Source organism: Perca fluviatilis, chromosome 11 (genome assembly GCF_010015445.1).
Source record: "Perca fluviatilis chromosome 11, GENO_Pfluv_1.0, whole genome shotgun sequence".
NCBI classification, from domain to species: domain Eukaryota; kingdom Metazoa; phylum Chordata; class Actinopteri; order Perciformes; family Percidae; genus Perca; species Perca fluviatilis.
The window spans coordinates 22,979,877-23,003,450 of record NC_053122.1 but is presented as its reverse complement, the minus strand read 5'-3'; the positions used below and the strand labels follow the sequence as shown (position 1 = coordinate 23,003,450).

Sequence of the window (23,574 nt, the reverse complement as noted above, 5' to 3'; positions counted from 1 at the left end):
TCTGGTCGGTGTGTCTGCAGCTTTAGGCTGAGTGATGGCCTGTGTGTGTGTGCGTGGGAATGGGAAGGATTAGGCATGTGTGTATTTGCCTTTAGAAAAATTCTCCATTTACGATACTGACACGTTTCCTCCTCACGGACTGCGGTGGAGCTGAGGTTCTAATAGAGGTGGAGATGGTGTCCGAGGACACTCATGTTAATGAGGATGTTGTTTGGTTGTCATTGATTAAAATGTTTCCCCAAGGCTGCGGCATTCATGGACTAATAAAAAAATGTAATCGCTGATGTGATTAAGAGATGCGTGATGATTCATGACAATAATTGTGCTGGGAGGGAAGATAACCGCTTATGACCTCATAAACGTGCAAGACACAGGAAAGCCAATCCCTGATTTCATTACGGACAAATCAGGGCAAACCCAACAGCTCTCTACAAATACAGATCAGAGTACCGCTGCTGATGATACAGCGGATCCTTTGTATAAAAAGGTACAGCCAATGTGGGGTTTTGACTTTAATTTAAAAACTTTAAAAAGAAAAACTGACGAAAGTCTATGTTTACCTGTTTGGGACAAGAATGTATTTGCCGTTGAACCAGTTGACAACAGTGACTAATGGTACCATTTAAATCACATACCTGCAGGAGTCCCTATAGTAAATGAGTGTCAGTGGCCGACGGTGGTATTTTGGAAATCCATGAAATCATTACCGGCTACAACTTTAATTTCGGCCCAGCAGACCACCGCACCTGCAGCACGGACAGTAACTACACATAACTGTCAGTATTAACTTTTAATCTGCGCCCACATAAGATACAACACCGCCTTTCCTGAGATTATCTGCTATGCTGCCCTTTTAGGAAAAGCCACTTGTGGCCATTTGCTTAAGTGTATTAGAGAGATAAAAAAGAGACACACATTGGTCTTTGTAAACCAAACACGATTATTGCATTTGGGGGTGTTCTTTAAGACAACAGAAGGCTAAGGGTCTAAGATCTTAAAGCAATTATTATTAACATATGCACATAAAGGCTCACTTATAAACCTACAGAATCGGTCAGGATAGAGAGTTGAAGAGTGTGTGTGTGTGTGTGTGTGTGTGTGTGTGTGTGTGTGTGTGTGTGTGTGTGTGTGTGTGTGTGTGTGTGTGTGGCGTCACTCCTGTAGGGGTATGGCAACAGATATTATCTAATTGAGCAGGATCACATAATCCACTGGCACTGAAGTCAAAACCTTTACAATAACACAGCCTTTAGAGCTTCTTTTCATTTCCGAGTTACAAGGCAGACAGACAGGACATGTGCAGTGCTTTTTTTGTGCACTTCCTCTGATCCTCGGCCAACCACAATGTTGACATATGAACACGCGGTCATTCTAACTAATTGCAGATGACTGCACAACACGTCCAGCGGAACGTTTAGAGCGGTACTCTACAGCTCAAACAGATGCTTCCCGTCTTCCAAAGCACTGAAAAAGGTGCGTCCCCTTTTGGATGATAAGGCAATAACCTCACAATCACAAGGCATGCTTACTGAAATCAACTTTATGAGGAGCTATTTTGCATCTGCTCTAGCTACCCACTGACCGTGTTGAGTATATGTTTGTGCTCCTAGTAAATTGACACATTAAGTTTTAATTAGCAAGCATCCATCCAGTCTCTCGGAACACCTGCTACAATTTAGGGAACTAGTCATCTGTGAATGTGCAGTGTGCCTAATAAGCGTAAGTTATTTGATGCAAGGGGAGAATTGATCATTCAACCTTTCTACAGCAGTAACATCAGTCAGACAATCAACAAACAAGTCAGAAACGTTATGGAAGTGATTAAGGTATATTCACCTGCTGGCTGGAGTGTGTGGAGGGTTTCAACCTGACTTGGGCCACCCATTGCTGCTGAGTGATGGTGTCACTGGCCTTGATCAGCAACGGTGACGCAGGGAGCGTAGAGTGCTCAATGCTCCTGGCAGCGTAAACTACTCCGTCAGCCTCTATTCGGAAGTCCGATGGGTTACTGCATTCAAACCGCACCAGACCACCTCGGCCACAGTCGACAAACCTCACTGCAAGAGACAGAGAAAGATAGATTTAAGTATTATTTTTGTTGAATTAGCCCAAAAGTGAGAGAGAAACCTAGGGAAAAAAATAGCTATAGAGATAAAGGAGGTGCAAGACAGCCAGCCAGCCAGCCAGACACAGAGGGTCCACAAAGGTTTTCTGATTCTCCTTCTCGCTCATACATTATTCACTTCAAGCTGTGCCCCAAAGGTATTGCTCAAAGCAGGTGCAGTGGAGGAGAGAGGTTGGAGGGAGAGAAAACTAAAGAAAAAAGGGGAGCGTGCCCCTTAAGGTCTATTAAAGAAGAACCCAAAACATTAACATTTAAAACCGGGTGTCTAAATTAGTCTAAATGCCCCCACTGTGTTTGCGTCTGAGAAAATCTATACAGTGTGTATAAACATGTTTCTATAATTCTGCTAAATAAGTCTTATTTTATTCGCAGCTAAGGCCATCGCATGCTAGCTTTGTCCCCCATGACATACAGGGATGCCTTCCGCGGATGACTACCAATCCTCAGCTCCTCGAGTGACAGAAGTAAGCGTGTGTGATGTTTATTTCATCAGCATGTTGTTCACACAGAGAAAAAAAAAACAGAAACTCACACACGCATACAGACAGGTGGTTCATGGGGGCTTGAGTCCCACCGGTGCCTCAGTGGCACAACACTGGTTCATGTTACAAGTGAGTGACAGTACAGCACAGCCTACGTAGCCCCTACGCACACGCACACACACACACACACACACACACACACACACACACACTCTCTTTCATACCTCAACACCTAAAAGTGTCATTGAGTGATCCTTTGTGTGGAAATGTTTTCCTGGCAGGCCCCCCCTTCATGTTTATAGCACACAAAAAAAACATAGGAAAAGATAGAAATTCCTCCCGGCCACAGAGATCACAACGTTACCATATATCGTTTGTGTGGAGGCTCTGCCAGTGCCGCCTTGAATTATTAAAGGAGATGTGGAATTACTTAACAAAAGCCTTGAAGGAGGGTGCCTAATCTTCTTTTGTGCTGCTACCTTGGGGACTCACAGATGTCCTCAGAGTATCATCTGCACTCAGAGCGCGTCGAGTTTCTCTGGGCTTGGGGAGAAGGATGCAGTACATCAGTTCAGGGTCCAAAGGAAGTCATAAGTTTAGCCCCAAGTCCTAATTTAATAGTATTACCCAAACACATGCAATCAATTGTCCTAAAGTGCACCACACCCTTACTACTAATACATCTTTCAGTAATGACAAGGGTGAATTTAGCACTTTTCTTGTTGCTTTTAACAGCAGAGGCAGATGTTTTCCTGCAGATACCCTTGGTCCCAGGTGTACCTATTTTTTTTTAGTGAGCAACTAAAGGTAGAATGGCTGGAAGCAGCACAGCAGAAGGAAATAGAAGGAAAATATCCCTTTTAAAAAAGACAATCTAATAATGAAAATTAAATGTCGCGAAACAAAAGAGTGGAAAACTCTGAACACCAGAGCAAACGTACTATAAAAACTAGTAGGTCTGGGCAATATGGAGAAAATCAAATATCACGATATTTTGGACCAAATATCTCTATCGATACAGAGACGATATTGTAGTGTTGACTATTGGTGCTTTCACAAAATGAGATTTTTGATAAATAATCATCAGTAATGTGGATATAATGTGGGTAAAGGCAAATAATAGAACAGTTACAACAGTCTGGTAAGTTCAGAAAATGACATCACTTTACTTTAATGCAGACTTTAAAACCAGTAAAAGACAACACTTATGCCATATTACGATAGATATAATATCGATATATTGCCCAGCTCTACAAACTAGCATATTTTTGAATGTGAGAAGTAGAATGTCAGTAACAGAGGGAGAGAATAAATCAAAAATAGGAGGTTGCATAAGGTCATGCAGTGTAGACACAATTAATTAATTCTGATGAATGAAAATGCAATCTTGCTATGCTTTATCAAAACCAAAAACCGGGAGAACAAATCTTGTGCAACGACCATGAGCTGCATCACATTACAGCTGCTGCTAAAAGATTTAAACACTGATGTAACAAGATAATAGCACTACAAACTGCACTTGTTTTACCTCAAGAATTGCAATTCAAGGTAAAATAGCATTGCAGGAGAGCCAGCGGTTCCAATAATGACAATAGAAGAAGATCTTTCTTCCATACTGAAAAACACTTGATATTTATCATCTCCTTCCTGGCTGATTTTGTTCAATTACCCTTGACCAATTAGCTTGTTTTTCTCTTTGAACTTGGCAAAACTGACATCAGATAGATGACCTTCTCTCTCTGAAGGTTTGCCTTAAAGCCAGCCACCTGTAAACTCACAGCCTTCAGGCAATCACCAGACAGCCCAAGTCAGCAGATACTCAGACAGAGGTAGAATACAGAATAAGGGACTGTCAAAATAACTCACAATGCAGCAGAAGACAGTCCATACATTTAAGAATTTCACTTGAAGCTGGGTAATGTCTCACTCACACTCTTTTGACTGAGGTGCTTATGCTATATAATGCTATTCAGCATGTGTAAGCTGAAATGATTAATCATGTCATGGTTCCAGCTTCTCAAATATGAAGATGTGTTGCTTTTCTCTGTTTTATATCTTTGAAAATTAACAATACAAAGAATTTTAAAGACATCAATTTTGGCTCAAGGAAATAGTGATTTTTTTTTATTTATTTTTTTTTTACAGTTTTCTGACGTTTCATAGACCAAGTTTTACATTATTCTGGAAAATAACTAGCAGTGATTAGCAGCGTTCTAGTCATTATTTAGTAAGTAAGTAGTAACAAGACAACAGTAATGTAAAGCTGACTTATCTGATCCTAAAATATTAATTTATAGGCTTTAGTTGTCAAAACCTAAATGTAAAAATTTTTAACATATGTATGCTAATAACTCACTTATTTTAAGTACAACTATAACTAAATGCATGTGATAAGTGTCTCGCACTTTTTCCACATTGTGAATCCACAGAAGCTGCAGCCCATGTGCTTCCATTTTCTGTCCTACTGGCACTTTTGACTATATATTTTTGTGAACCTGTGTAGCAGTTCACTTGACAGCACTGTTCCCCTTGTGAGTTATTTTAGCCCCAGCCTCTTGTTTAGCTAGGCTCGAGCTCTTTAACATTGTCTGGCCATCTGAGAGGCCCTTCACCAGTCAGCCCCCTCGGCAATCGCAACACAAACTCCCAGCAGGCACAACCGTTTCCAATGATAATGAATGAGAATGTCCAGCATGTGTCTATTCATTTATCAGACACACTCTGGTGGCTTATAAAACCACAGAAATGTGTAGTGTGGTACAGGTTAAACCCTGGCTGCTGCAACTTATCTATATCTAGATGTATTGGCTCCCCAAGGCGCAGGGCTAAAAGAGGTCTTGGCTGCCACACCCTATCAGACATGTCGTCATGGGCACAACGATAAAGGCCTTTGGTTTGGACAGAAATGCCGATGCAGCAGAGGGGGGCTGGGGTTAAAAAAAAAAGGGGGGGGGGTGGGGAAGAGAGAGAGAGAGAGAGAGAGAGAGAGAGAGAGAGAGAGAGAGAGAGAGAGAGAGAGAGAGAGAAACAGGCCTGTCAGCATAAAGGCCTGTCCAACTAATGCCCTGCACCGGGGCCCAAAATTACCTCCAACTCAATGATCCTATTCACAGCTTAGATGCCCCCCCCCCCACTGACAAGCAACACAAAAACCCCGGCTAACCTCTCCGTAGTGCCGGAGTGCCTCTCTATTGTCTGCTCCATCACGTGATAACTCTAAATCAGACAGACACATATAGTTAGAGAGAGATAGGGAGGAAGGGCAGAGAGGAATACATTTAATTTGGAACATGGAATGTGGACTCCGTGACTGCACGGAGGCATAGAAAATGTTCCACAATTTTAGCTTTTAAGCCTGCCTGCCAAATATACTGGCTGCAAGTGAGCATGCTGAAAGTCCCTCTAATGTGCTGTAAATGTGACAAGACTGAAACCTCTCATGTGAGATCATCCTAATATACCATCATTCATTTCTGGGAAGTGAGGTCACTGACAGTTGAGAAATACTCAGCATAGGTGTTTCATCAGTAGCCGTGGATAAATGCAGACCCAGGCAAATACCCTAGTGGCAATCCCCCCCCCTCCAACCAACCCTGGCAAATGGTACAACACCCCTGACAAAATGCATTATTCACAAATGAATGTGACCAGGTTTAGTACAGTGGCCTGCACTGGCGATGAGACAATGCAATATGAAGCAGAGGCTCCAACTGAATGTGCTTTGAGAGACATCCATGCCAGCCCCACTGTTTATAAGATCCTGTTAAGCCCCAGTGAATCTCACACTCTGGTACCTCAATTTAAACTGCTGTGATATGAAATTCTAATCCAGTCCAAAATTGAGGAGAACATGCCAAATTAAGGTCAGCATTCTCTAACTTTGTGCCCGACTACAAAAAACATTTTTCAAAGCATATTGTGTAATTGCCCAATTATTGCACAGAATGCTAAAAGCACAATGCACTAATGTTTTTTTGTTTTTTTAATAAGATGGCTGCTTGCTATGCTTCATTGTTGTGCATGCATGTTATTTTCTCTAACGGTACTTTTTTTAATGCTATTATTATGAATACATATTCTACAGCTTCAAGGCTGGTAGGTAAAAAAAAAATGCCATTGTGCAACTTACTACATCCTATTCTTCACAACTATGGCTATTTCCATGTAGATGCTTAAAATGCACTATACATTCAGATCATTAATATAGCAGTAAACAACTATTTGCTATGTACAGTAACACTGTCGCCGTTGTTGGCACTGTTAGCGCTGCTAGCCGCCACCATTTCGGCTCAGCCACTTCCACGTTTGCTTGTGAGCCGTGTGCAGGCAATCCCAGCCCAGACTCTGAATGTCATATATAGCACCTTTAAATAAGACTTTTTTTTTTTTCAAGTCTTCCAAAGGAAATAATTGTTTTGTTGCGCTCTGGTCTGATGCAATCCATAGAGATGCTAATTTAAAACTATGCACTGGAGCTGGGCGATATGGAGAAAATCAAATATCCCGATATTTTTGACCAAATACCTCAATACCGATATTGTGGCGATATTGCAGGGTTGACAGTTGGTGCTTTCACAAAATATGCACACAATGAGGTTTTTGATAAATAATCATCAGTTATGTTGATATAATAACTATGTGGGTAAAGGCAAATAATAAAACAGCTAGAACAGTCTGGTGTGTTCGGAAAATGACATCGCTCTACTGTAATGCAGCCTTTAAAACCAGGACACACACTTGTGTCATATCAGGATATTACAATATCCAAAATTTAAGACGATATCTAGCCTCACATATCAATATAATATTGATATATTGCCCAGCCCTACTATGCACATTTAAACGGATATTTTCAAAACTATTATCAATTGTGTCAAGAATTAAGTCAATAAATGTGAAGGCAACATCAATCCTTTTTAGTAAAATAAACCGCAATAGTAAACCAAGACATTCATAATATTCATAATATCCATGCATTCAAATAAGGTGATGTTCAGAGACAAAGCTATATTTCTGTTTACAGGAAATAGGGTATTCTTCAGAAAGTAAAGTGTTTGTAGCTGGAGCTTGGATCTGGGAATGATGATACTGCCTTTTGCCAGACTAAGCCCTTGAAGGCGTTTTACTAATGCACTGCACTTCAAACGTGCAAAGCATTCCATGCATTTATAGCTGGGCCTAAAATATGTTAGGGATTTGCATGAAAAAAACATGCAGTGTTTGTTCTCTGTTCAGTGTCTCTAGCAATTAAGAAAAACTAAAGAGGAATTGCATCAGAGCATAAACACATTTAACAAGCAGCTGGCTCGTTTTCCTAGTCTGATTGCAGTGACCATTCCCCCAACACTTGGTTTGTGTAGTTTGTGTATATTGCTGGAGTTATTTTTCCTTCCTAAAGCTGCTGCCTCAATTAGAGAATTATGAAGTGGCCCTCAAAAAACGTTTTGATACTACCTTCCCTTATCACCCACACCCACATGGGTATACACACTCAGAAATGTAAGTAGCATGGATGTCTGAGCGGCTAGAGCCATATGAGCTTGCTGAATCTCAAACACAATCCCTTGATCTAGAACACTGGCCCTTGGGACAGGGGAAACTATTTAATTTGTTTAGACATGTTCTTTCTTTTCTTTTTACACTTGCATTTATATCACATTTGCACATGGTCATTTGCTCTCAGAGGGTACTGCAACCATGTTTGACAACCATTGTATTTAAAGGACAATTACAAGGTAAGCGGACTCCCCATCAGGACAAGAGTCACCTTCATTTTCTTCAGAGTGCCAAAGCTTCTCCCTGTTCCTGTTGGCTACAAATGTTCTTGGTTGTGTCTCAGCAATGATTTGCCTTTATGAAACTACCATTACCCTCTCCGCTGGCTGTCCCATGCCTACACATCAGCCACATGCTTAGTAGATACCTGCTGGGTGCTGTGATCTTCCTAAACCGACATTCAGTACGAGCCTCTTATTCCTGTGGCAAAACAGGTTTCTCTGTGAAGAAAAAAATGCATGATGACAGTTGGGCTCTTTTGAATAAGTAATATTTGGCCTTTGGAAATTAGCAATCTTGATGGGTTAGTAGTGAAGGGGAAGCGCAGGGGGACATCACAATTATTCTCGGGCCTTTGTTGGCTAAATGAAATGATTCTGTGTTTTCCAGTACAACGACAGCCGAGCATTGTGTGGATTACTGTGTCATTGGAGCCAAGAGCTGATAAGGCTAAGCTACATCCTTCTGCAGTTATCAGCGCATAGCTACTGGGATTTTCTTCTGTGAGTTATTGAGACGAGCGGCTTGATAGAGAGGCTTTAGTGGGGTATTAAACTGACCACATTACCAGGATGTCAAACACTCTTACTCTTTATGGTGTCTTTCAGAAAAGCTCGGTGACCCCTTGGAAAGCTTACAGGTGAAGTTCATTATGAAAAGCATCACATTAATATGCTGGTAAATCGAACTACTAAAATGACTGATTGCCAGATTTATAGATTGCCAAAAGTATCTGCCTTCCAGTATGTTTCACTGTCCTTTCTCCTTCAAGTTCAAAGGACAATAATTGATACTTTTTGAAGAATGAAACTATGATAATTATTGTAGACTATGATTGGGCTAAGTGTTGGGTAAATATGACCATATAATAGCAATGTAGTCTCCTGTCTCTAAATCTTTCAAGCCTGTCTGTCTACAGCGCCCAGTTGGCAGAACATCTCACATGTAAATCAGAGTTGTATGAAATGAGGTGTTGAACTTTATGACCATAACAGCTATTCTTTGACCTCCTTCTGTACGCCCATAATAAGGTCACAGGTTTTTAATTGCTCTCTATACCTTAATACACCTGCTGGTATTGGTCACTTTGTTCAATATACAAAAGCTTTAATGATTTATGGAGGGAAGGAGGGAAGGAGGAAAGGATGGAGAACAAAAGCAGGTAGGGGTTAAATAAGCAGCCTGTGTGAGGTTGGAGGCCAGAGGCATGTTGAGAAACTGAGATGCCTTTTAAAAAATCAGAGTGTGAATAATAAGCCATTTAAGGCGGCCACATGCATCATTTTTTTATTGTTCCTGTATTACAGAGGTCATTCTCTAGTGACCATACGCCACAGTAATACACATTTTAGAGAATGCTCTACTGCATGCTGCATCCATCTCTGTTGTGCCGTGGGGCTGTTACAGTGCTACTACGTCTCAGGCATTTTCAGCTGGACAGGAAGTTAACTCATGTCTGAGGCTATTGTTTGGGTGAGAAATAACCATGAATAATAAACATCAGATATTGATTGGTTTATTATTATTTTTTTATGCATCTACTTTGATGAACACAAAGATACTACTTAAAAGAAAGAGCTCAAGTATTATGCACAGTCAGATTCCCTAAAAAAAATGAATTAATTTTTAAGTAAAAAAAACACATTGGTTTCATCACTTTATAGCCTACTGTATATACGGTGAATAATTTGCTAAAATTAGATGAAAGAACTGATGGTTTATAGGTGAATTTTTCTTAAATATATTTGGAGGTTAATGTTCAAACAAAGTCCGAGACAAAGGGGAAAAGACTAGTCAGCAGCCAATGGCTACATCACCTGATCACTATGAGCCCCCATGCCTCGGGTTCCAAGCTGAGCTGATATTTTCTGAAGAGGCTGATCACGAGGGCTGGGCACTAAAACTGCCTCAGTGCAACCTGTAATGTGACATTATTAGGTCCTTTTGATCTCAAAAGCACAGACTCAAAGCTATTTAGTTCTTCCCCTTGATCATTCCCATCAAAATACCATCATAAAAATCAAAGAGACAAAGAAGGAGGCAGTGACCAGTGATGAGGTAACCTCTGCTGACATGTTCACTGGGTCTTGTAAGACTTTTTAATCACAGTAGCAGAGTGGGTCCTGTGTCTCGGATATGTTGCTGATAGAAGAGGCGCAGAAATATATATCTCTGCCCAGAACTGTACCAATCATTGTTCCGCAGGGACAATCATTATCCAGGGCTTTTGGTGTCGAATAGGTGACCTACGCAATGATTTCAATGTCTCCTGCTTTCACCAAGTGGAAAACTAATAGTGTTAAAATAACACATTGTTAGGCTATAGACTCCAACTTCTCTACTCTAGCTGTAGTAAATATTAGCAGTGCTATGGCTCAGCACTCTCCCATTTTAACTGAGTCATGCGCATGTTTATGGAAATTATAACAACAATCACTAAAGTATTATATTTATATATTCAAAACCTGTTATCACTGCAGAAAACACACTATTGGTGTCTAGTGGTTGAAGATAGCTGGTGCCAGACAGAAATGCTCAAACGCCAGTTTGTGTGCAAACATTGCATGTTTTAGGGTGGGAACATATTGTATCAATCAAATCCTGACCACTTGCATATTTGTCATTCGTGCAGTGAACGAGTAACAAGCGGAAGCTGTGTATTAAGCCACATTTTGGCAAACAGATGGACAGCTGAGGAATGAATTATGCGAAAGGAGTGGTTTGAGAAGTTTCAACCGCTTTTTTTTTTTTTTAAATGATTTGTGATTTGTGTTTCAGTTTTACGATAGAAATGGTTATGAAACATTAAATTAAGAAATTAGAATTTGATCCTAAATGCAGTGCACATATCACATTCCACATTTGATATGTTCCAAGGCAGTTAAAAGACAGACAGGACATTTACTGGGAGAAAACAAACCAAACAGTTTGTTAAAGCTTTGACTTGCGTTTGACAAAGGTTGTGCAAATGAATGTTTAAGAAGACAAAGACATTTCCTGGGAGATTGACCACCGAGGAAGCCATTTGTAGGTTATCAATTTTGATCAAATTAAAACAGATGTTATGTTGGGATGCGATTAAATTCCCGACAAATTGTCTAACCTCCTGTGTCATTACTTGACATGGAGTTCATTTAATGCTGAAAGGAGGCAGTTCCAGCCACCGTCATGCGTGACAGGCGCCATCTTCAAATGTAACATGCCCAATGCTTAGCTATAGAGCAGCACATGGTTAATACTAAGTCTTCAAGTGCTTTCTGTCTAGTAATAAATGTAATTAATAAATGTAACTATCTTAATCGCCTCACTATATTCAACCACATTAAACTTTCATTACATGGTGCCACACCAGTGATCAGCCAGGACAAACACAATGGCAAGGACATCATGTGATATCAAGACAATGTAACAGTAATATATAATAATATGAACAATATTTTGATTTACAGTACACAAACTACTTCCCACTATCTGTTTCCCGAGTCATAGTCACACATTTGCGAGTGACTTGAAGTCAATGGTGCTTATTGCCATGGGTGTAAAAACATCGTGTATTAGAGCTATATTCAGAAAAAAAAAAGTAGAAGGCAAAATAGGATGGCGATTTTTTTCTTTTTTTAGATTTATCTGAATGTCTGTTCTTGATTGATACCTCCCTGATGTTCCGCTTCTTTAGCTTTGCTGCACTTGTTAAGGTGGACTTACCACTGAACAATTATGATTCTTCGGAGTATGTTAGGGTTGATGACTTCCCACGTTGTTTATCTGAGAGAGCTTATCTGCCAGAATACACTCAAACACTCCAGTAGATGGACCATAGCTAGATAGAGTTGAAATTTTAATTTTAATTTAATTTTAACCATTTTCTTAGCAATAATGACTCAATACTAATTAACAAGAAAGTTATAGCTATGAAAAGGTATGGTTTGGACATCATCTCTACCTTGCAAGGGAATAATACTTGGGCCTGCTTTGCATAGCTTTGTTGTCAATCAAACCCATGCAAATGACTAGTTCAGGTAAAAACTGATACGGTCCACCGAATCCAACTACAAACCTAAACACACACACAAACATGCAGTTTCTGTTCACCCCTTTTTTTACCATGCACACGTGGGTGTGAGCGCACACACATGCACATACAGTTTCCCTTTATCCTTCTGTGAGCTTAAAACAGAACAGCACAGCAATTTTAGCCACATTCAAAAAGTGAGGGATTTTATACAACTGAGTGTCTGAGAAAAGACATGGAAGGATGCAATGCACTCACCTACAGCACAAGATGTAAAATAAAAGCTGTAGAAAATGCATGGGGATCTGGGACTGGTTCTGGGGCCATTATAGCATGTGTATCACAGTCACAAGTTCATGCTGAGTTTTTGAGAACAAAGCTAATGGAATTCCTGCTCCTCTGCCTTTTCCTTTGGAGAAGTCGGGGCACGGGGAGAAACAAGGAGAAGGCATGTAAATCCTCTTTGGCTAGGAAACAAAGCGGCAGACAAAGGAAGATGAGACTGACAGCCTCTGGAGAAGACTATTATACTGTTAGATAGGGGTCGGATCTGTGTCTCTCTCGAAGTAAAGAAAAATGCTTCTGCGTCTCTCTCAAAGTAAAGAAAAATGCTTTATTGAGTCATTTTCACAAACGGACAAAAATCTATTCTGCCTTACTGTTTATAACAACCTGTGTAAATTGTACGACATGTACATTAATGTAGTAATCATTAAAAATATGAAGAATATAAAGAAAGAAAGAAAACTATTTTGAGGCCATAATGATATGTAAATGCATCTTTTTCAAGCAAATGAGTCAATGTGGTGGGCAGACCATTATGGTCCCAGCTACCAACCATTATCCTCATTTTACTCACTTGCCCTCTGCCCCACATCACGAGACACTTAAAATGTCTTTCAAAACCCCATCATAAGACCAAAACAAACCACCATACCAAGGCGATAGAGTCACTGGGTTTAGAAACCTGCCTCCTCTGAGAGGTTGGGGAGAAGAGAAAATGTAAAAAAAGAAGAAGAAAAAGAAAATCTGTCTGCAAAACAATGACAGCAAGGAAAAAGAAGATTCTTCAAAGCGAGGGATTAGGGTAGCTGCCAATACATGGGGTGTGCGCATTTGCCATTGCACGTTTGAATCAATATGTGTCAAATTCCGCTTGAAACACAATTAGCCCGTGCTTAAAGAGAAGACAGAAAATACACAGAAGCAAGATTAAAGACAAGCCAAATGTTCCTCTGAAAAGCTTTCACATTCAACACATATACAGCTTTTCAGACGCATGACAGCTTGTTATGTGCTGCTTCAGTCGAAGAAGGCAAACAAGAGAGGAAAGCATGCATTTGTATGAATTTACAAAAACTGTCTTATTGTGTCAACAGAGCTTATACCGTTGTACTTTGTTGGTTCCTGGAGATATCAAGCTACAACTGGGATGTCGAATGCATCTCGCTACTAACCTACTTTGACCTGCTTGACCCTCCCCCACACATAGTTTGTGCTCAAAAGAGATCAACCTGGTGGAATGGAAAATGGGGAGGAGGCAGTCTATTCTATAAATGGATGTTAGTATAAAGTCAGTCAGTCAGTCAGTCAAGTTAGTCCACCTGTGCAAAGCAATTATTGACCGTATCTCAAGGCTGAATTAATCATATTTTTAAATTGATAGCACAAACATATATACTACTAGACAAATAAATCCATTTTAATGCTTCTTTTAAAACTCGGCCAGTTTGGAGACTATGAGAACGAGAGTTGTTTATCGGAGTTGGATGGATGCATACATCTTGTGCACAATCCAGAGCCATTATTGATCCCTGTTACTGTTTTTTGTGTTGTCTTTAATGCAGAAGTTCAGCCTCTGACACTCAATGCGGCATCAATTTGTAAGAGAGGCACATCTTTCTATTAGGGCTGCTCACTTTCATATGCATGACTTCTTTTTTTTTTATTTCTGAGCAGAAGCAATTTAACACTATCCAACCTGACAAATTGACATATTGCATTGGAGTCTCGCCTTCACATAATGCAGGGTGAGTGGCATTATAACTACACAAACTATTTGATAATTCAAAAAAGTTTTCCCATTAAAAATATGCAGACTGAATAATATGTATACTCTACAAAGCTAAAATGTGGCTTTTAACAAGTTGTAGAGATAAAGAATGAACATGGTTGTCCTTATGTGAGCAAAAACTGCGTTACACATTATAAATAGAAATGGATATAACAGTCTCTAAACTGTAACAGTTGCCCAGTGCAAATGCAACATCAGGTGTGAACAATTAGTCTTGGCATCAATCCAACACACGGAAGTGTCTCCTCTCGCATGCATTATCTGTGTTAAGGGAACAGTAGAGCATTACCATGTGGGGAGCATGGCTCTGTGACTGGACTCTTACTCCCATGTAATCAGCTGAACTGAGTGGGTTCAGAGAAAGATCTCTGCAGCTGTGCTTTATTACAGACACAATGAGTCCCAGATTAGGGGAGCTGAAAGGACGGAGGGAGAGGATGGGGATGGGGGTAGGAGGGGTGAAAATGACTCCAAACACATCTGTCCTCAGTTTGTCTGCAGCTATAACACCAAACCACAAGCATGGTCATGTACAAATCTGTCTCCGCTTCAAAAGGCCGCCTGCGGAAATGTTTCCAGTTCCAGTTTTTAACGCGAGGACTCGTGGGAACAGTCTGGCGTCTCGCAGTGATAGCAACGTTCGTCAGGGTCACACTAACATGGACGGTGGTGGCACAAACAAGCAGGTGGCACAAACATGTGAATAGCTGTGGACAACTGCTGGTGTCTCAGGGAAACAATCAGTAGTGATTTTATTGTGACCCTTAGTTTTATCGTGAATGGCATGTACTGTTTTCCTGCTGTTCCCACTTTATTTCTTTGCTTTAAAAACCTTTAAAAGCCTGATCGGTCATTAAGTAGTGTAATTGTTGTCCAATTATAGAAAGCTTTCAGGCCAGGCCTGACAGTGCATCTGCACAGTTGTAAAGTGGGCTTTCAAACTTCAAAAAGGCAAGCGATCACGGTGCCTCTACTTGAGTCACCCTAACCAACCCAGAGAGGGAGCGAGAGAGACAGATGAGAGGTAGAGAAGTGAGGCGCTATGTTTGGTCTGTGCTGTCCTATCATTCTGCTTCAGTGGAACCTCTCAGGCAAACAACAAAATGCAGGTTCACAGCGTGTTATGCCAACAGAGGCAAGATTCACCAGGAAGACATCCCACTACCATTAGAGCTTACTGAAAAGCCTTTCTATCCCCCCTTAGAACAGCTTATGCATAAGGAGTGATTAAACATCAAACCACACTGTTGCACCCTAATCCACCACCCAATTCCTGATGTGCCTCCATGTTTGTCTTGCTTTCTTCCTTCACATATACATAAGTAGAGACAACTTACTCTACTTAGAAATAATCCCACAATAAGATGTTGTGTTTGAGAAGAAAGTGGCATTAAGGCTGTTACACAGTTGGGGAGATGTCCCTTTGTTACAGTTTACTTAATAACAGGAAATTCTACAGCTAACGTTTTAATGAAATGCTATTTTGGTTTTGATGGACATTGATCAGCAAAGTCGCAGGAATTTAAAGTTGGCAACGACTGGCCAATAGGCACATGACACAGGATAGATGCAGTTCTGCTTCTTTGTTGGAAATACTTGGAATGATAAAATGTTCCAGGTGGGGTCCTATCTCCTTTAAAACTCCTCTGCTAGGCCTGCAAGTATAAGAATAGCAATTCCCGAGACTGGAATTGATTCGTTTTTTAAAGCGCATGAACAGACCAACAGGAATGATAGGGGCTGCATCATTTGGTTTGTGGCTGGTTTTCTTACTTGCACTGCTTCTCATCTAAGGCTGTTTCCCCACTTATCCACATGCCTCTGATTTACTGGAGTGTGTACAGGAATTATGTTTTTTTTTTGCTAGCTTAATCTCATTACTTTCATTGGCTGATAAAACCCTGCACTAAAAGTAAGCTTATTATTTATTGTTTCGAACAAAGTCTATCTGCACCAGGCCTGTGAGCATGCTCAGATGGATGCAGGGATGTAGACAAGCAGTCCAGGGGTGATAATAATAATAATAATAATCAGCTTTAATTTTTTGTTCATATCTTCTGTGGTCAGGGTATGGCACAGCTGCTTATTAACCAGTATGATCTCCTCCGCTACTCTATTTCCTCTAGGACCACACCCGACAGATCCGGCAATATACATGGACGCTCAAGATGTACGGCCTAATAACTCACATTATATGAATTCAATAACACATGTCTATAGCTCTGCATGGTTGTTGATGGGAGCAGTAAAACAAACTTTAATATCCCAGTGTGGTAGAACTGTTAATTATCAGTGCTGAGGGTAGTTAGGCTGTAACTCACTGTCCACGGTCACCTTACTGCCAATGCAGACTGTAATTCTCATGCTAACACTATATATGAACATTGAAGAGATGTTCCTCTGCAGCACCCATAAATTACATTGATTTGACCTTTTTATATGCTTACCGGTTCTGTGACGTTGGCATTAACATGTGTATCCCTAAAACTCACCACATTGTCTGATCACATCTTGTTTTCGCAGGAAAGCATAAAACTGATTACTTTTGAAGGTTATTCATCAGCATGTGATTTGGCATCCGAGGGCAACTTATTAGTTAGCAGAGGTAGGGCTTTGGCACGCCTGACGAGTACAGCAAAATATGGCAAACATGGCATGTTATGAGATCACAGACCGCCAGCCAGCTGTGTGTTGATGCTGTAGAACCCTTTCAACCCCCTTCAACACATGGTTTGAATCAAGTACATCAGAGTCATACTGTGTTTTAAAAACAAGCAAAGGTTCCATGAATTTGCAGATGCTGGTTTAATTAAAACACTGAAAAACACATAAAATGCATCTTGACATGTAGAAATGCTGACACTGTACTTATGGGACCACATAATCCAAAAACACAATTCAAAAGGCGGAAAATAAATACTTGGCCAACTGTGCGTTTTAGTGCAATCCAGCAACTGTTTCACATTAAAATCTAAATGGTATTTGACAGTGAGGTTCACTGTAACAGCACAGTCCTATGCATTTAAAATCAAGGATTTGACTCTATTATGTAGTGCTTAAGTATCTAGAGACATTTTTCCAAAAATGCTGTTCAGGTGGGAAATATTCAAGAAAACAAAGTAGTTAAAATAGAATACAGCTATCACAGCCCATTTCCGTCAGCACAAGGAATTGTTCTGTTTATAAGATCGTACAGTGTTAGACTATAAGCTGTCAAGACTATAGAAAATACTCTGCCCCCCCTCCTCTTGCGCATGTTTAGACCTAGACACACACTAACCAACAGCTACAGATACACAGAAGTACAACGGCATCTTTAATTTATTGATTTTGAAGGTCATCCTTATGTTATAAAGCGCATAACTATACTGAGCAAAATCAACATAAAAGCAGAGAGAAGGTGTAAAAACAAAAAAAAAGACAATACTAAATACTGAGAGCCATTTCGTCCAACTGTGCGACTTCCATTACTGAAGTGTGAAAAAGGGTGCTGTTGTGTTCATTAACCCTGCACACAAGAGGCAGGGGAAGTCTGGGTTTCAGTCTCTCTGTAAACAAAAATGGTGAATAAATGTTTCTTTTCTTACGAGCATGTTAAAACTAACTAGTCACTGATTGGAGACCACTGTCCCTTTGACACTCAAAAGCAGAATATGAAGCAGATAGTGAACACCGGTTCAACATGTAGCCTAATTCATATCATTCATGTGTAAGTACTTGGTCAGCTCTGACCTCTCATCTAAACACCACCTTGTTTTATGTCCTATTATGTGCAAACCCGGTTTGTCACATCTCCGCATCAGTTTAAATCGTAGAGGTTTGTAGACAATCTCTTGTTACTAAGATGTATTCCTTTCTTGGCTGACATACGTAGAAATTATCACCACTATATACTGGTATGGTTATATTAACTAGAGGATTATTATAGTAACCATAATGCAACGCCATAGTTGCTATAGTTGCATAATAACCAGTGTTCACCCGTTCATACCAAAGCAGGCAGAACCCAGACAAGGAACCAGGTCAGAAAACTCCTGTTGAACCCATTCACACTAATGGCAAACACAGTATTTTTCCTGGATTGTTGTGTAAAAAAAAAAAAAAGTAAAACTTCTACGACCAGAAATGGTCAGTTGATACACGGAGATACAGTCTGGGAAAGGGCGTTGCCCATGATCCTCAGCGTATTGCTCCATCTTGTGTTACACATCCCCCCATCCTTTGTGCACAGGGACAATAACGGTGTTTGGGAGGAAGGGAGGGACGGGGGGGAGGGAGAGATATGGTTACCTTCCCAACCAGTGCCATAACAACATATGGAGGAAGCTCAGTTACATGACAACAGGTCCACCTTCCTATGTTTCTCTCCATGCGATTTTGATGCCTCAAGACACTGATTGGTAAATAGTAAACACAAACACACATACAGGAGAGTGAAGCGGAGTATTAAGGTGGTAGTATAGAAGAGACAACTGAAATTTGGCATGTTCACAAAGACATAATGTCCATTTTAAGACTAAAGCAAGTGTCACATTGGCTTCAGTGACATCATTGTGTGCAAACTCACGATAAAATCAGCACAGATACTCAAAATAAATTGTGTTTGTGTCTGAAAATGATTATATCATCCCCCTCTTTTGTACATTCATTTACATAATGTGGGCGTAGAGGGGTCAAAGATCAGCCCCATCACAAATCCCTTTGAGTGAGGACTCACAATGGGCAGGAGCTGAATGCTTTTAGCCTAGCGGCAAAAGGGGAGAGTGGCTCCTCCCTTGGTGCTGCGTTCCTCCATCCCTATACCCGCACCTCTACTACATCCCGTTATTCAACGAGTTTACCATTTGAAAAGAATCTTGCAGCCTGCACTGTAACCTGAAGCGGTCTATTGCATATCAGTTTTCGACCAAGAGTAGGGAGAGCTGTGGACGAGAGGAGAGGAAAAAAATATAAGGCAGGCAACCTTATGAAACAAAAGAAAGAGGAGGGGGTAAAAGCAGAGCTCTACTAGTAGCGGTTTTATTGTATCCTGGTCCAAGGCAAAAACTGTGGGGCTTTTTTCAGTTGTCACATTAAAAGACCCATCCGTCAGAAACAGAGCTCAGTGTGGTCCCTGCAGACTGGCAAAGAGGGGACACTTTCCACTGTGCTGGCCAACACTCCTAAAGCCATCTAGTGTAAATAAGATTCCCATTGGCACTCATTATGACCAGCATACAAACAAGGCCATAACATTCAACAGAAAAGAAAACAATGAAATTAAAGACCTGGTGGGAGGGAGGATTAACCAAACGTAGCTAAGCAGAGAGTTTTCTACCTTTTTAGCCTGAATAACATTCAGAGTGTACTATTTCTAAAAATGTGTAGTTCGTGTAAAGTTCCTTTAGCATTAATAGGAAAGCATGGCATTATGAGGGCATTAAATCAGATTCCTACCTTGATAACTACAGCTGTTTTTTTTCCGGTTGGGACTTGAGCCTCAAAGAAGGCTATTGTGCCGGAAGCTTAATGATAAAGTGTGCAGGCTTATGTCAAAATAACAGCAGATATCTTAAAGTGTCTGCAGCTGGGACACTAGCAGATATTGTGTTGCATCCTGAGCTGGAAGGTTTGGGTAGGAAGGGGATAACGTGACAGCTGTAGCGACCCGGGATACCAGAAAGACCTGGAAGCACAAACATTTGCCTTTCTGCCTCACTGGAATCCACATTAGGAGGTCATCGGCATTACAGAAACCCCCAGACGTGCCCCGGTGGCAGCTGTGCACGGGAGTTCACTGCCCAGACAAAAACAAGAGATGGGGTGTTCAGAGAGGGAGGGGTGCTGCCATGCATGTACAGTGTGACACTGACACACATTTACACATTTACGTATATTTAGGCCTGTAACAATTATTACAAAATTGTCAATTTATTTTACATGATCGTTTTGTTTAGATATGCGAAATTGTAATTCTATAAGTAATTATTGGTCGGACTATATATTTTATTATTAATTAATTGTTACTTGCTGGCACTTGACCCTAGACACGTTCATAGCAACAAAAATGACAAAATGAATGGGGGGGGGGTACAGATAGAAAAAAATGTTTTACTTCACAGGCTGTGTATTTGTGTTATTTTATCTTGTGTTAATTATCTGGGTAACATAACCGTGATATATAACCAAAAGATGTATCCTGGGATTCATTCAAAACTTGAATTTGTTTTAAAAAAAGTTATATAAAATATATAAATATATAAATATTACATTAATATATAAATTACATTGTTAATTGCAATAGTTTCTGAGACAATTAATTGTACAGTAACATTTGGAATTGTTACAGCTCTACGTATTTTTACTAAGTAAGAGGGGATACGTATGAGAAATGAGGCATGTGGTAACATGAGAAAGACCATTTGCATCATAAATCAATCAGGATAACATCACCAGGGTCATGTGAAATTATACCAAATACTGAAATGTTTGATGTTGTCTTGCATGTGTCCCACTCAATCAGGTTAAGGTCTTCTGCTCAAGTAGACCAGTGGGAGCCAAGCTTTTAAGATCAATGTAACATATGGAATACACCAAACTGAGAGGGAGTGGCGCCCAAGGGTTAGATTTTTACACGGACAGACAGCTGGTGCCGTGAGCTATGACAGCAGAGAATTCATATGGAATTCAATTCCCTTTTTTACGGCTGTGGAATTGTGGGCAAATTGTGGAGCTTCTCTGGTAAGAACATTAAAGTTTTTTTTTTTTTTTATGGGTCTCCTAGCAGAGAGCAGGTCACTTTAATGAGGGGCAATGTCCAGCCTATGCTCCTCCTCTCTTTTAACTGCATGCTGCCTCAAAGCCCATGTTGGACCCTCAGCCACATCAGGGACATCTGGCCCCTCCATCTACAAACATGGCCCTTAATGGGCAATTACAAAGTCCAGGGCCTGGGAATTTGCTCCGATTTATAGTTCCAATGTATCCAAACCCAGAATCCTCTGTCTATCATGGTCGCATTAGGTTATATGAGACAGGAGGCCCATCAGACCTAATAAGCCTTATCCTTTCCAGAAGATGGCCATTAAATTCCCCCCTACCATGCCGGCTCAGCCATCGGCTCCCAGTCTAGTAAATTAAACAAATGAATGGCGTCCTCTGTATTACAATTAAAGCATAGAATAACATGAAGCTATGAAGCTCATTAAAGCTCGACTCCATCTACACTCCAAGCAGAGCCCGGGAAAACTCAATTATAAATCATTTATAAGGCAGACATCCAATGTGTGTATTTAGTTTCACCCTTTCAATGTCAGGCTCATATTCAGTCCTACTATACGCATACATCTGAGCTTTCTTGAAGGGAGGGTGAGAGGGAGGCAGAGCCATTTTAGTTGCCCCTGACAACCCATTGCTTTTGCCAAGTTGAGCCCTCTTCATTTAAGTTCCCCTCTTCTTCATTTCATTCTTCTTCCCTCTTATTTCAGTTGGGGGTCTTCTGCTTTTATTATTCCCCTCCCCCCTTTCGTTACAAACACAACCGCGTTATCCATGTCAAATCCATTGGAGACAGCCTGGGGAAGTCAATATGGAGCGAATAGATTCTCTGCTTTCACTGTGGAACTCCTGAGGCAGGGAAGGCTAACACAGCTGAAACTGTCACAGACAGCTCAAAACAACTGTAACAATTCTTTTTAATCTAAGGTAAGAATATATTTTTTAAGAAAAGGGTAGGGTATTTTGAAAAAACAACAACAATTCACCTGTTATTTCTTCACACATCAGTCTGTTCTAAATTATTCGGGTGATATGGTTAGATGTTCTGGTAAACAGTTTTTCTTCCTAGCAATGTCCAAGTAAAAAATAGAATATTTTGATATCCCCCGTGCTGGAATAAAAGGCTGGACATGTGAGAGGAAAGAATAAAACTCTTTTCAGAGTTTTGGTAAGTTCAGAACCACTGAAGAGGATTTTTGTACATAAGCATCCATTTGTGTACTTTATTAAAGTTTCTGAGCAAAGAGGAAATTCATACGCAAGGCAGACCAAGAACAGAACAATCGATTGTGAAATACGTTATTCCTCACATTTAGGTGTGGATGCGAAAATAAAACTACTGTTCAGAAATTATTCTGAACAGGTGAAATATATCAGCTCAAGTGAGAGCAAGAGGGACAACAAAAATATATTTAGTATCATGCTTTGTTCTCTACAGTCTTTTTTTTGCAATTAACACCTGCCAACAGCCTTTCACCCTCCTGTCCTGAGCCGCAGGTGTGAGGAGACCAATGTGTGACCTGATGAAAGACACACCATTAGTGTAGTGCCAAACAGTCATTTCCCCTTACTGATAGGCCATTCTTTATTTAGCGTAGCCTAAGGAGGTATGCGTAGCCAACCCGCAGACCAACACTCACCGGCACCAACACTAAAAATAAACCATTACCACCAGCACAGCCCACTAGTCACACATTAACCACATCAAACTAGTTATACCATAGATTATACGATAGTGAGTCTTGGAATTAAACACATCAGACAGAAAAAATGAGAGGGAAAAGACTAAACATGGTGAAAATATGAATCACCACCTGTACAGCACTATTTCTCCAACTCTTCCCTCTGCTCACCTAATGGCCAGAACTCTAGAAGTGACAGTGAATACTAACAACGTGAGCTAGTATCTCCTGGGCTTCTGTACAGCAGGCATAGTGCAGAGTCATAAATGAGCAACTTTGACAGAAAACACATAGGCTTTTAAAAAAAAAAAAAGGGGTGAAGGATGAGCAGCAGAGGAGGCAATGAATTTAGAGGTTGGGGGACTTTCGATATGACGGGGGTAGTTATTTGCTGGCAGCAGCAAACCCTTTACCAACAAAGGGCCTTTCATATTTCCTGTGAACAGAGACAGAGACTCCCATTAATCCCGGAGGGAAAGCTCATCTCAGGCTTCTCCTCTTCACATAAATTACTCTTCTTATGCCCTTCCTCCCATTACTGCGCAGTGTTTACAGCATAACGACTAAAGAAAGAAAGTAGAGGAGCCAGCCACACATCTTTAATGTGTTAGGCCACTCTTAAAAACAGTTATGTCAGCACTAACTCATAACACGTGTGCCAATATTTG

General features: G+C 40.5%; 1 protein-coding gene across 1 annotated transcript in view; it reads right to left on the bottom strand.

Annotated features, from left to right (window-relative positions):
• The window catches only part of cdh2 (cadherin 2, type 1, N-cadherin (neuronal)), a 62,163-nt gene that overhangs the window by 23,297 nt on the left and 15,292 nt on the right, over positions 1–23,574 (bottom strand). Inside the window, exon 3 of the mRNA XM_039815631.1 lies at positions 1,837–2,057. Coding sequence (XP_039671565.1) covers positions 1,837–2,057 — 221 coding nt within the window. The remainder of the gene's footprint in view (positions 1–1,836; positions 2,058–23,574) is intronic.